Below are 14,416 nucleotides of genomic sequence, written 5' to 3'. Positions count from 1 at the left end.
CCTCAGGGGCGAGGCCTCCCCGTGCCCGCCTCACTTCGGTGGCTCTCGGCCTCTCCGCGCTTGACGGGCGGGTCTCACACTCCCCCTTTTTCTTCCGTTTAAAGAAAGTGCTGAGGCGGTCATTGGGGGTTGTATGTGTCCATCGCCCTGCATGTAGGGTGTTTTAACAGTGGGATTAACAGTTTCCAAGGAGAACCTGAGAGCCTTTTGTTAACAGCCACAACAGAGGCTTTCGGCTGTCAGGTCCCCAAGTTTCTAAAAGCGCCAGAAACTAATGAAAAAAATCCCGTGTTTTCACCCGATTTCCTTATTTCTTTAAAATTTGCGCGTTTTCTTCAGTTCTCCCTTCCTCACTTCGGGGATTTAAATGAGTTAAAAGGATCTAATCATTCCTAGCTATATTTATTTCAGATTATAGCAGCCAGTGCATATTGCATTTATCATTTGAGAGATCAGTTTGGTCAATCTCTGGCTGTGTTTCTTTGCTAAGGTGTACACCTTTGATACTGGTTGTGACCATGGGAGCGGCATTAGCAAGAGCAGCTCAGTGGACTGCTGCTGGTTCTGGAAATGGCACACTCGAAATCACTCCTTTGAATGAATCTCTTTTAAATCAAATTATTAAGTTTGCGGAGGACTTCAGCACTAGACATCCTCAGGAAGCAGTATTTCTCTTCAGAGAGCCACTTGAGTGGAAAACGCAATTGGAGTGTTCAGTATTTGGAAGAGGTTACCTGATCAAGTAAGCCTGAAGTGCAGTGTGTTTTGAAATGTTGAAGGTGAACTATGAAGCAAAACTGTTCTCATTTGTCATAAAGACTTAGTGTATTTGGGAGGCTGAAATGGGTGGGGGTTTTACCGATTCTATTGAAAATTTTGAGTTAAAATTTGTAGGATTTTGTGAGAATTTGAGACTATCTTGGTTGTGAAACAGACATAGTTAATCTTTTATACAACTTGCACTGTCTATTCCTAAGACTTTTAACTACATGTGTCTGTGATTAGCCCTGTGATTTCTGTTAGTGTTAGGAGTGGCTCCTGTGTGGTGGGTTGACCTTGGCTGGCTGCCAAGTGCCCTCCAAGCTGCTCTGTCACTCCCCCTCCTCAACTGGACAGGGGAAAAAAATCCAATGAAAGGTTTATGGGTCAAGATAAGGACAGGGAGATCACTCACCTATTACTGTCGTGGACAAACCAGACTCTACTCATGGAAATTAATTTAATATATTGCAAATCAAAAGTCAGAGTAGGATAATGAGAAGTAAAAATAAATTTTCAAACACCTTCCCCTGCCCCCTCCCTTTTTCCTGAGCTCAACTTCACTCCCAATTTTCCCTGCATCCTTACCCCCGTGTGGCACAGGAGAACAGGGACTGAGGGTTGTGGTCAGTTAATTACACATTGTCTCTGATGCTCCTTCCTCCCCACACTCTTCCCCTGCTCGAGCATGGGGTCCCTCCCACAGGAGACAGTCCTCCACAAACTTCTCTAATGTGGGTCCTTCCCATGGGCTGCTGTTCCTCACAAACTGCTCCACAGGGTCACAAGTCCTGCCAGTAAACCTGCTCCAGCATGGGCTCCTCTCTCCATGGGTCCACAGGTCGTGCCAGGAGCCTGCTCCAGGCATGGGGTCCCAGCCTCCTTCAGGCGTGTCCACCTGCTGATTTGCAGTGAATAAATTGGTCTACCTCAGAAGTTTACTGACATGCAATTTAAAGAAATTGTATATGCTTTATCATGTGAAGCTTAAATAACGTTCCAGATTCTTCTCTAAAATTTGCTGTTTATTAAAGTTCTTATTTTAAAAAGATACCATTTAACTCTTCTAGTGGAGCAACTGTTCAGTCTGAAGCCAAAGATAAAGATGGCCAACCATTGCTTCTTCTCATGGCATCAACTCTCAGAGTTCGCAGTTTTGACCAGCTGTCCCATTTGCTACAAATTGCTATGGAAAACAAGTTAAAGGAAGCACGGGCATGCCTTGAAGGTTTCCTTTCTTTTTTTATATATATATATATATCTATCTTTCCTCTGTCTTAAAAAGTATGTCTTCTCCTTCATGTTTTTGAAATGTGAAGAAAGGCATGCCTTGGCTTTAAGTATATGTGAAGGTGTTGATTCATGAAGGTGGCTAAAGGTGCTGATGCAGAACCTAATGAAGTTTCTATTTCTGCTTTTAGTTTCATAGAAATCAACAACAGAGAAATATGGAATAAAGTTAAAACTGTTGATTGTCATATACAAATTCATGTATACTGAGTAATACTCGATCTATTGCAACAGACAGTAGTAGGTTTAAATTTCTGAAAAAGAATGGCTTATGGGAGGCTAATATCAGTTTTTCCTATGTTTGTAGTTTAATCCTCTTTTGAAATGTTACATCCTTAAAAAATGGCCAAAGAAAAACTTATATGCTTAAGACATTCTTATCTGCACAAGGTTCACAGTGAGCATTTCCAGGTCCTTCTTACAGTGGCTTTTAAAACATAGGTATGAGTACTTCTACTGAGTCATATTCAAGTCCTAGATTTTCAAACTGACAAGAAGATCTTTGATATACTAAGTTGAATGTCCTCACTGGAGGTAGAAGAGATCAGTAATATTCTTTGGTAATATTAGTAGAAATTGCATCTGCAATACTAAAATATAAATGCTCATACCAGATCAGATTTCAGATCCATCTAATCCAGGATCCTGTCACGGACAGTGATCAACCATGAATAATAGGGAAGCATAATATGGACAGGGTATCATGCAGAGGCTTTCACAGATGCACTTCATTTGCAGGAACAGAGGAAAATAGTTTTGTAAAACCCATTGACATGCAGTTATGTCAGTGTTTACCGAAAAGAACAGCTGGCATAGCTGAGGAAGTAATGTGGCCATTGGGAATGCTGCTGGAAAACTTTAAAGATGTTCTTTTAACACTAAATCATATTTCCAAAATGATCAATTTTCAGTGAGTTAAACCCATTGATTTCCTGTTTTGGTGATCAGCCAGGCATAGTTTATGGAACGGGGGCTGTTGATAAAAGGAAGTATTTAATATTCACCTCTCGGTTGAATGAATCTTCATCTTTGTTGTGAAAACCAATTTTGTTATGAAAAATTTCTTTTCTTAATATTGTCACATTTTAAAAAATACATTTCAAATTACAACAGAGGGATCTGAAAGAATACATCATAGAGTGATATTTGAATAACTGCACATTATTAAAGTTCTTATTGTAAATTAATAACATCAAAATTATTCAGTGAGAGACAAAAAGTGTTTGTCTTGCCTAATCATTTTGAACATACAGTGAGAGACAAAAAGTGTTTGTCTTGCCTAATCATTTTGAACATAGTATCACATTATATGATTCTGTTTCATGTTTACAGCTAACAGAGATCCTATAGTGAAAATTCTTGGCTCTGAATATGGGACCGTTGAAGGAGAAGATATGTCCATGTTGCATTTACTTGACAAAGTGAAAAAAGATGATGACCCTGAAACAGAGATGAAAATGAAAATCTTTCTTCTTCTTTATCAGCTGGATTTGCAACTGCTTAATAGTTCTTTGAAACAAATTTCACAGTAAGTGCATTTCAAATGAAAGCTAAGCATATCAGCCAGTGCATTTTTTGGTTTTATTGTTAAATCAGATTGGTTTCAACCCACAACATGTGCTTTTGGTGTGACATAAAGAAATTTATTGAAATAACTTTCACTATTCGCTAAGTTACTGAAAAAAGGTCTTTTTTTCTGAAGATTTTGCTGTAGGTGTGGGTATGCAAGTGTGTGCCCACGAGTGTGGGGTTTTTTAGTGCATATGTTTTGTGTTTTGGTAGCAAATTGAAGTCATTTGTACAAACAATAAAGTTACAGTTAAATATTTTTAAGGAAATGTTTATTTCTTCATGGAAGCATATTAAGTATTATGCTGAGTCTGTTTCATAGTTAGAAGAACTTCATATTAGCTATGGAACTAAAATTGCACTAAACTAACAGATAAAATTAAGAGAAACAATGGAAAATGACCCATTTCCAGTTTTTTGTTGCTGCTATTAAGACTCATTGTAAAAGAAAAAAATCATGTAGTATTCTCTGTTGATTTCTCTGAGTATATCCTTTCCATGAATACATTTCAGACCATTTTCTATTAATTGCAGAGACATAAGGCTAAGTCCAGCTGCTATAAATAATGAAGTGAATCTTCTCAAGAATTTCTCTGGGAAAGGAGGAGATACAGTACTGGAATCACTGGAGTATACATCAGGTCCAGTTCTGATCATATCTCACATTTATATATACCCTTATTAAAATACTTCTGTGTGAAATTTGCTAAATTGATTTCAGTAATAAATGTAAAGAGTTTATTTTTACTCTAAAGTTATAAAGTAAAATTAAAAGTATTTTCAGACATGGAATGCTGTTCTTCAGCCTTTACTTGCAGAAATAATCTCCAATTATATGAATATAATCAGTGGAAGTAGAGGAAGTGAACTGAGTCCCTGATCCTGAAAAGTGCTAAGCACATTTGCAGTTCTTGGTTGAATCAGGCCATGGGTCACAGAGTTTTGCATGATTAATTCCTAACCATATGAATTCTTAAGAGTAAGGTATTGTTTTGGGAATTTGATTGGTATACATGTTATATTAATCGTCAAGTGTAACTGTTAAAAAGTACTTTTAAACTGGATAGAAACACTAATGCTAATTGGTTACAGATTACATATTCTCTAATGGATGCCGAGCTCCTCCCTGGAGACAAGTGCATGGAGAAATTTGTTATTTAGTCATCAGACCACATGACACAGATCCTTTGTATGTCACTTGCAGCACAGCAGGAGTGTTTTTAAATGGAGTAAGTAGTAATAAAGGATACCATGGAGTAATGAATATTTTTATGTGTTAAAATCAAAAATCAAATCAGGTTTAGGGTAGTGGTATTGAGGCCGTAAGACCTGCAGAGCTAGTTTATTGTTACAGAAGGAGAAGACAGTAATAAACGTATGCTTGTTTTCACATATGTTTTGAATGCCTTTTCTGTAAGTTTTATACTATGAGTGTGTCCTGCACTCTTTGCTAGCAGTGTTTGTTTAGTCTTTAAATGTGCCCGAACCGTTCTTCACACTATTCCTATTTAAAGGTACTGTGGGTCTAGATGCCTCTCTAGTGCCTCATTGCTCTTGATCTGAGGTTTAGTATTACTGTGTGTGGCTAATACAGCTTGCTTTTGTCTTTTTATGAATGATAAGCAGTACCTTCTCCTTTCAGTGGAATCTTTTTAGAAAGTATCTCTTCCCTTCTACTTTTTACTTTGGTTACCTCTTTCCTTTACAGATAGGTTTTATTTAGGCATAATAGTCCCCAATGTGTATTAAGCAGTGACCAGAAATCTTACATTCATTTGGAAGAGAGACTGATGTCCATCAGGCGTAACTCCCCAAGTTGATTTCCTAAGAGTTAAAAAATCCAGGGAAATTTTGACTTAGTGCGTTTTTAATGGATGAAGCTCATAAAATTTAGGCTAGTCAGGTCGCATTATTTTCTGATCATTTAGACATCTGCCATACTGCACTGGAAGCTCCTATTTACTTGGTTGCTTGCCATAAGCCCTAAATTCTTTTCAGTGGAACTACACAATTAACTGATAGTAAATACTTGCAGAACTCTATGTAAGATCTTGATTATCTGTTGAGATCCATGGAGATGATCCATGCATCTTTACAAAGTGTTATTGAAGTTTGGTGGACTCTGCTGAGCATGAGGCTTCTGTGCCTAATTCATTACAGTATGATCTCTGTGCTCTTTAGCACTATTTCATGATGCAGATTAATTTACCTGTGTAAGGCAATACTATTAATAATTTTGAATTTATTCTTTTTTTAAGGGTCAGCTAAAGGGTAAAGATGACATTCATTATGAAAGAAAAAGTGATGTATATAAAGATATTGTTACATTTTTAAGGGAGCGATCACCTAGATTTGTAGAAAATATGGCTAGACAGGTATGTATTTACTGATACTGGGTGTATATTCTACTTTGTACAAACGTACATTGTACATTGGTAAGAATCACATTATAAACCTGGCTGAATGTTTATGTTCTTTATCAAAGATAAATCTGTGATTAACTGAAGAATTTTAAAGACTCTGAAATGCATATATTATTTTTCTTTGGGTTGGTGTCAGTTTCTACTAAATATGTTCCTTTTGTAAACAGCAAATAATACACGATTTCACATATCGTTGTGTCATACCTTATTATGAGGTTTGATCCAACATGTAAGGTCAGTTTCTAATTTTGCATAAAAAGTTTTTCTCATTTTCTGGTGTTATTCTTTATGGGGCACTGGAAATGTTAAAGCAGGAAAATATGATATCCTTACGGAAAAGGTCAGCTTTTTATGACAATATTTTTCTGTGATCAAAACCAGTTAAATTTTTATCTTCATTCTTTGTAACCCCAATATAAATAATAGCCCAAGTTTTTTATGAAAACTGCCTGATTTAAATATCAGAATTGAGAGTTATGCATCCAGATTACACACTACGTTACTTTAGCCACTGTAAAATGCAAGTGTTTTGGCTTTTATTTAGAGCTCTACGTTAGCTAAAATCACACAGTGCCATTGCAATTTTAGCTGTTTCATCTTTCCTGATAAAAACTTGTTTTTTCAGACTTCTAGTGTGGTTATAACAGATTAATAACTTGGTGGTAAAACTCATTACAGGCTAAAACCTGTCAGAAGTTTTGTAGTGGTTATTTATATGCAATTTTAATTATTGCGAGAAGGAAGTATTTGACTGGAAAATTTTCTCATTGTTTAGTTCTGACTTTCTGGGATGTAGGGCTAATTTTTTTTTTTTGAGATATAGATATTTGTCAGTTCTGAAAGAATAGAGCATTTCGAGTTATACACATAAATACAGTAGCTTATATTAACAGTAATGGAATTAAATTTGTAAGTTACTCTGAAAGTGCAGTAGCCTCCAAAATTTGTTTTATTTATCCCATAGATAAGTATTTTTTAAATCCTATGTCTGCATATTGGTTTACATGTAATAAATGTGACAATATATGAATGTTTTTAGACACAGTTACTGGTAATACATTTTCAAAGTGATTTGGCTTCATTTGATGGTCCTGAAAGGTAAAATATGGTAATAATTTAATCATTTTTACAAATACCTTTCTTCACTGGTTTTCTGCTCTTATAAAGATACTGTAGCTATTCCAAAAATGTATACACTGATTAAGTAAGAGTAGATAAATAGAATTTATCCTGTTTTCCTTCAATTGTCATATAAATCACTTAGTATTCCCTGACTGTGTAAATAAGTTTATGCTGAAGAGTATAAATTATACCTTTTTAATGGTTTAGGAGTATCATACCATATTGGCTTGCTGAAGAGCTGGTTTAGTACATTCTACATTCTAAAACTGGAATTTAAACAGTACTGTAGAGCTGCAGAGCATTTGTATTTGAGGGAAAATCTTAGAACTCTGAAAAGCAGAGAAAAGCTGTATTTCCAAGGTTGTCTGCATTAAATAATGACTGGAAATAGTTTTGATTTATTTTCTGAGGAGAGAAGAGCTTCAAAAAATTAATTACATACACATATATTGCAAAACCAATTAACTTTTATAATACCTTCTTGGTCTTGTTTAAGCTAACGTTTAGAATTACTGTGTTGGCATATAGTGCTGTAGGAAACCATTTTTAATGTGCTTAGCTGGTCAAGCTACAGCATCAGTTCCCCGGTGGTTTGTCTAGTTTGTCATGTGTTAAATTGCCTTGTCTAGAGTACATTTTCAGGATGAGAGAATTAGCATGAGTTAGTTTATGATTAGATAGTTGGGTCAGCAAGCCTGGAACAGCTGATTCACATCAGGGACTAGTCAAAACCAGACCATACTGTGACAGTCTCCTTAAAACTGCCTTGAATCAGATACATGAAGGAATGTCTTCACCTATCTGGTAGTGACAGCTGCAATAATAATAATAATAATAAGTAATGGTTGTATGCTGTCTTTCCTGTAAAAATTGAATATGTTCCAACAGAGAATAAAAGTTGACAATAGTCCTTTCTGTTCTGGATATTTTTGATCAGCCATGGGACTAGACACAGACAGCTGAGGGATTGGTAGGTGCCACTCAGCTCCATTCTTGTATGTGGCTTGTTCAACAGTGTTTTGTCCTGAGAGACAGAAGATGAAAAAAACCTGAATGGAATGTGTTTATATTAATTCTAAACTATATAAACTGAAATTACTTGGAACTGAAGTCTAGCAGTTTATCATAGCCCATTTTCAGTTTTATGTTCATTATTTTTTTGTGGGAATTTTTTGTAAATCCTTTATCGAGGGAAATAGTTTTTAGATAAATTATCCGTTGAAAGCAGAATGACCATCTTTGCAATTTTATATCTTAAAACTCATTTGGAATTAGGTTCTATAAAAGTTCTTGTGTCACGAATTATTTAACATATTAGAAACTGAACAACACCCAGTATTCAGGTTTGTTCAGGAAGTTCCAAATTCAGCTAGTTCATTTATTTCAAAAACTTTAATTTGCACACAGTAACAGCTACTTTCCAGATTAATATTTAATTCTTTTAAAGGCAATCTGATTTTATGCTTATAATCTAATTCTACATTTAATACATGCAGTTTTTAAGCACAGCATCGTGGAATTATGCTTATAGTTTACTGCTTTAATATGCATTATTCATACAGCAATATCACTGACAAACCATGTCTCCATCTTTTATTAGGAATATAATTTTTTTAAAGAACCAACATATGAGAAGAATTATCAATGTATGGAAGTAGTTGACGCTAAGGTCTCTGGCCAATCCCAGAACCTTTATGATTTTACAGAAAAGAATGTATGTGAGAAAGTGAAAAGTTCTGCAGCAAGAAGGAGATCGACTGACAAGAATAAATTTGAGCCATCTATGAAGTGGAAGAATACTGGGCTTTCTGCTTCCCATAGATAAGTAGTTATCTTTATAATTGAATTTTCCTATAGATCGCTCTAAACTGTGCTGATGATTGGACTGCATGCATTATTATCTTAAGTTAGGAGCAATAAAGCAAACTTTACTACGTTAATTTCTGAGAAGAGAGTATGCACTATCAAAGAGATTTCTCAGTTTTCTTCTGTCATGCAACAACTTTGATGATGTTATGTCATTTCCACAGCAAAGCAGGGAAAGATCTTGCAAATATCTGCAGTACTGGTACTCCAGTACTGTGATATTATAATATTTTTGGTGTAAAATGCCCTTTAAATCAAGACAGAGTATACAATCTAATCCAAACCACACTTTCTGAAAGAGGCAAAAGAGATCCAAGATGGAAAACCAGGATGACTCTTACTTATAATACCAATTTTTAATGATTTCATATTATATGAGCCACTTTTCTAGCTCTGCTTAGCAACAGTCTTCACTAATGAGATTAACTCAAAGTTTAGACGCCCAGAAATAAAGTATACATACATTGGATATTGTTGGATTTGTCTCCTGAAATCCAAATGTTTCCTGATTTTGTGTTAATGAAGAAGAACATCTGAAGGAAAGGCTTTGATTGCCATCCCAGTTAAAAAAATCAGTACCTTCTCAAGTCTGCCAATTTGACATGTTGCAAGAAACTTTTAAAAGAGATTTTGGATGTGACCTACAGTCATCAGTTTAAAAAATGTTTTCCAGGGACAAGAGCTTATCTTTTTCCACAGTCATTGTTATGGTCTGTTGTTAGAGTGAAATTGGCTGAAATAATGAGGAGTAGTATTTTTTTATTGTTGTGACTGTGATGGCATGACAAGCCCAGGCTTGAAAGGACATTTTGTTTTCACAACCTTGTAAATTAGGGACAAAAAAGAAGCAGAGATTGTGCTCACCTAGGCCTAGGAATATGAGGAAAGCAAAAGATATTATATTCAGCATGATCAAAGCTATGGAACAGCTTCAGTGGGTGAAGAACTAGGCAGACTAGAACTCTTCTGCCTGGAAAAAAGATGACTTGGGGACAGTAAGATCTAAAAAATAATGACTGGAGACAGTAAATATGAAACAGATAGTCACTGTCCGTTCTAATACAAGAATAAATGGCATCAAATGAAAATGAGCCAGTGAGAACAGTTCAGAACAAAGGGAGAGACTTCTTCATGCAACACATGGCTAGGTTCTCAGATTCTTTGCCACAGGATGATAGAGGCCATTTGTTTATGTGGGCTCAAAAAAGCAATTAGACACATTCATGGAAGAAAAATCCATCCAAAACTATTAATACAAGGACTATCAGGAGTTCTCTGAATCACAATTTGCAGAAGAATATCTGGGAAAAATAATTCCCATGTTCTTCCATTATTATTCTGCTGCTACCTGGATAGTTGCTATTGGTCATGGTTAGTCATGCTAGGATACCATGATCATGGTATTGATCATGGTATCCTAGCATAAATGGACCTGTGTTCTGTCTGCATATATTTGTTCTTTGTTCTTGTATCACATACAGGTCAGCATAATATAATTTTTCTAATATTTCACTATTTTATTAAAGCAAAATTAGTCAATTAAGACACACCATACTTTCTTTTTCATGAAATGTATTGTGTAGGTGCATAAGCTCATATGTACTGACATAATATGTGTCCAACCATAGCTTTTTGGCTCTATGTATATATATATAATTTTTTTTTTTTAATACATGTTTTAATGACAAGGCCGCAAAAAAAGATACTGAAAAAGAAGGGAGAAGTAGTACTGTGTCTCTGAAAATCAAAAAGAAAGCCAGTGGCATTTCTTCTGCATCTGTTAAAATACAACCAGCTTCAAAATGGTACGGGTTACTTATTTTTCTTCCTTCAGTTTTTAAATTTTTGTTTTCCATATCTATAGTAATTATCATCATACTTAGTATTTGGCAACATCAATTATATTTTTTTAATTCTGTTATTAGGCAGTGTTGTGATACCTGTTTAAAATGTGCTTGTACATATTAGTTTATAGCTGTTTAAAATGGGTGATGCTGTTTATTTTTAGTAAAACATCAGGCAGGTTTGAAGATGTTAGTGGAAGTTCCTCAGAGACTGAGGAAGATGAAGAACAGCCTGTGCGTCGTCAGGAAGGAAACACTGATTTGCCATCAGAATACTGGGGAATTCAGAAACTTGCAAAATATTTAAAGGTAAATAAGAAGTGTTGATACATTTTATATTAAAAAAGCAGCTACTCTTTACCTTCTACATCTGAGGACAGCAGACCAGCTCCTCATCTTTTCCACCTTCCGTATATTTTAGAATAGCCCTGCTATGTAGTATGTTCAAATCCTGGAACTGTGGACTTTCCTATCATGTTTTTTTTTTTTTATCTGCTATTTTTGGCTTATATAGACCCTTAGATTAAACCATCTGTTCAGTGTTATTTAAAACTTAAGATGGTATAATTTCTTTACTAATTATTGGGTTTCTGTTTTGCTTTTTGGGTGAAACTTTCCAAGATATTTCTTTATGTGGATAATAACTTTCAAGAGTTTTTATTAAAACTGAATACTTGCCTAAAGTCTTTCATCAACTATGATTAATGTATGACTGAAGTAATTCTAATGTGGTCTTGTGTCTGGATAGATGCTGTTAGTGGACAAGAAAATGTATGATAAATATGATAAACAGGCATCCTCTAAAACAAAAAAATGGTTTTGTACACAGACTTGTTGAAAATCTTTTGGAACCTATAAATATAGATGTTTAGAGCTCTGTGTATGTCTGAAACATTTAAAAAACCCAACAATCCTCTACTATTCTGGAAAACTCTAAAACTAACTATTTTTTTCCCTCAGGAGAAATTCCTTTACAAGTTTGTACTGGAATTTATGTACTGTAAGTTACTAATAAAAGTGCTGGTGTATTTGGCTTTTTTTGAGTACAGCTACAGAGTATACACATCCGACTGATAAAATGATGGTGCTGGCATTTGGTTGAACAGAAATACTTGTGAGGAATAAGCAAAGCTTTGTCTCCTTCCAGTCTTTTAACCATTGTAGAAGAGTAACTCAGTCTTTTAAATAGTTCTCAGTGCACTCACACTGCTTGTTCTCAGTTCACGTATTTGGGACCTATGCTAGTGGTTGTAGCTAAAGAGACACAGAAAAGCAAGTCTCTACAGTTCTTTGTGCCTTATATTTTCTAGCTTGGACCGCTGTATTTGTGTCATTTTGGCTATGCTAAAATAACCTTTTGCAAGTGTAATCTGGTGTAACATTCAGCATGTAACTTTCTCGGCTATCCGCTAATGCTGGGCACACAATATATGCATTTTGTGTGATACAATTGCATGTTCAAGGTGTTGTGTTCAAATCTTTCAGTCTACTAATAGCTTACTTCTGTCTTTGTTATGGACCACCTCTTTGTACTTTTCTGGGAACTCACCGAAATAACTGTGCTACTTCTTAGTAAAGACCCAAGGTCTTCCTGGAGAGGGTACTTGAAATTCATTACTGTTGACAAATTCCCAGAAATCATTTCATTGGCCCATATGTGGACCACCCTTTTTACTGACGAGGCTCTTCTCGTTACATAATCCTCAAACTCCCTTTCCTCTCTAGATCCTTCATATAGTCATGTTTAGATTTTAGTATTGGACTTGGTTCAATACTGAAACATATCTACACTTGCATGAAACAATTCTGAATGAAGAGTGAGAATGGCAAATAGGAAAATATATTTTTCATGCTCCTCTGTTTTAGAAATATTTTGTTCCAGCTGTCAACAAGCAAAATTACTTAATGGCTCAGAACTAGAAAAAGAAAGGGGAACATTCTTTATCAAATTGTGATACCTGTTAAGAAGTGTTTATAATACAAAATTCCATAATATGAAAAGGTTTCGTTGTGAAAATTCAAATGTATACTTGTTTATGTATTCCTGCACACCCAGTCTTCCAATAGTTCTTTAAATTAGATATAAATTAAACAAAGTACTGGAAGATATACTTAAAATAGTTCTCTGTTGATTCTTAGCTACGTAAAGCAAGAAATCCCTAGTGTCAGATAAAGCTGAAAAGAGATGCCTCAGTGCCATACCACAGACAGTGGTTGAAATGTTTTATTGATGGAGTGCTACTTTAGCTTGCACATGGAATTCATTTTAATTCAAGTATAAATACTGCACTTCTGGCCAGACTTAGGAGATTTTTTGGCATTCTTGTTGTTCATGTAGGCAAGTGTTCATGACACATGCAACATAAGAGAAAATAAATTTATGACTGTGATATTTAAGTATCTACAAGCATGTTTATATAGAAGCAATAATTTCAGAGGGCTTGTGTGTCTTCAAAGGTCATATACATTGTTTTCACATCTTAAAAATGTAATAAATGCCTTAATTTGTTTGAGATACTGTTAGAAAATATAAAAATTTGTAGGTGCAACCATTTTTTGAATGTCTGCTAAAGTAAATATGAATCACAATTCAGCAAGACTCTATAAAAGATCAACTTGCAAACAAAAAGCTTCCATTAAACCAAAAAGATACCTAGTTTTTATACCAATGTTAGATTGTCATTAAAACTTTAAAAGATGGTTGCTTCCTGCATACAACAAACTTGCTAGATCCTGTGAATTGTGCCTGTAGGCTATGTATTTGTATATCTCTTCATGGAGAGAAAATTCCAGTGCAGGGGAAATTCCCTCCTGACTTTTTGCCCTTCTCCATTCTCCCTCCTTTCTGGGAAAGAGCAGCCATGTTGGAATTGCTCCACTGGGAAGCAGCTGCTTCTGTGGTCTGGCTTCTTGTCCTACCTTCAAGCTTCCCAGGGCTGTGAAACAGAAGATGGAGCATGTGTGCTCTTGCCATGTCTCCCCATTGACTTAAGGACAGTGAAGATAGATCAGTGAGCTTGGTGCTGGTGCTGTGTTAGGCATCTTTTGGGGCTAGAGTAGATAAACTTGGAATGGAGTGCCCTATTTATGTTTGCAACAGTGAGATTCACTCAGAAGAGCCTGATTCAGATTTCACAATTATTACAGTAGTGCTTTGAGGTATTAGATTTCTAGAGGAAGTGCTACATTTTACATGTGAAAAATTTTAGGAATAGAGTGGTCACATTTTATAATGATCTTTTTACTAGAAATGGTGAACATCAGGAAGAAATGCAGAATCTTCTTTGCGTCAGAGCTGGTATGTTCACTGATAAAAAAAAAAAAAGAAAAGAGAGAGAAAAAAAGGGTGAAAGCTGGGCACAGTGCTTTGTGCTGCCTGCCGTTGAGCACTGATTATTGCCAGTTTTGAGATAAAATTGAGATGTTGAGAAGTGAATTGGGGCTGGTGACTAAGCCAGGAATAACTCCAATCTCCAGAATAAGTCTTTAATCCCTTAAACCCATGTGCTGCTTGGTTTTGGTTCCCTGTAAGGGTGTGATTTA

The 14,416-nt window shown here is 35.4% G+C and overlaps 1 protein-coding gene across 1 annotated transcript in view; it reads left to right on the top strand.

Annotated features, from left to right (window-relative positions):
- The first annotated feature begins 493 nt into the window (after window positions 1–493).
- Window positions 494–14,416, top strand: part of ARMC4 (armadillo repeat containing 4) — an 88,490-nt gene continuing 74,567 nt past the window's right edge. Inside the window, exons 1-9 of the mRNA XM_026843716.1 lie at window positions 494–742; window positions 1,830–1,987; window positions 3,382–3,577; window positions 4,153–4,259; window positions 4,711–4,847; window positions 5,877–5,993; window positions 8,764–8,985; window positions 10,698–10,834; window positions 11,038–11,182. Of these exons, the coding sequence (XP_026699517.1) occupies window positions 519–742; window positions 1,830–1,987; window positions 3,382–3,577; window positions 4,153–4,259; window positions 4,711–4,847; window positions 5,877–5,993; window positions 8,764–8,985; window positions 10,698–10,834; window positions 11,038–11,182 (1,443 nt within the window). The 5' untranslated portion in view covers window positions 494–518. The remainder of the gene's footprint in view (window positions 743–1,829; window positions 1,988–3,381; window positions 3,578–4,152; window positions 4,260–4,710; window positions 4,848–5,876; window positions 5,994–8,763; window positions 8,986–10,697; window positions 10,835–11,037; window positions 11,183–14,416) is intronic.

This window comes from Athene cunicularia (assembly GCF_003259725.1).
Source record: "Athene cunicularia isolate RWA chromosome 2 unlocalized genomic scaffold, athCun1 chr2_part1, whole genome shotgun sequence".
Classification (NCBI taxonomy): domain Eukaryota; kingdom Metazoa; phylum Chordata; class Aves; order Strigiformes; family Strigidae; genus Athene; species Athene cunicularia.
This window is presented reverse-complemented; position numbering and strand designations above follow the sequence as displayed.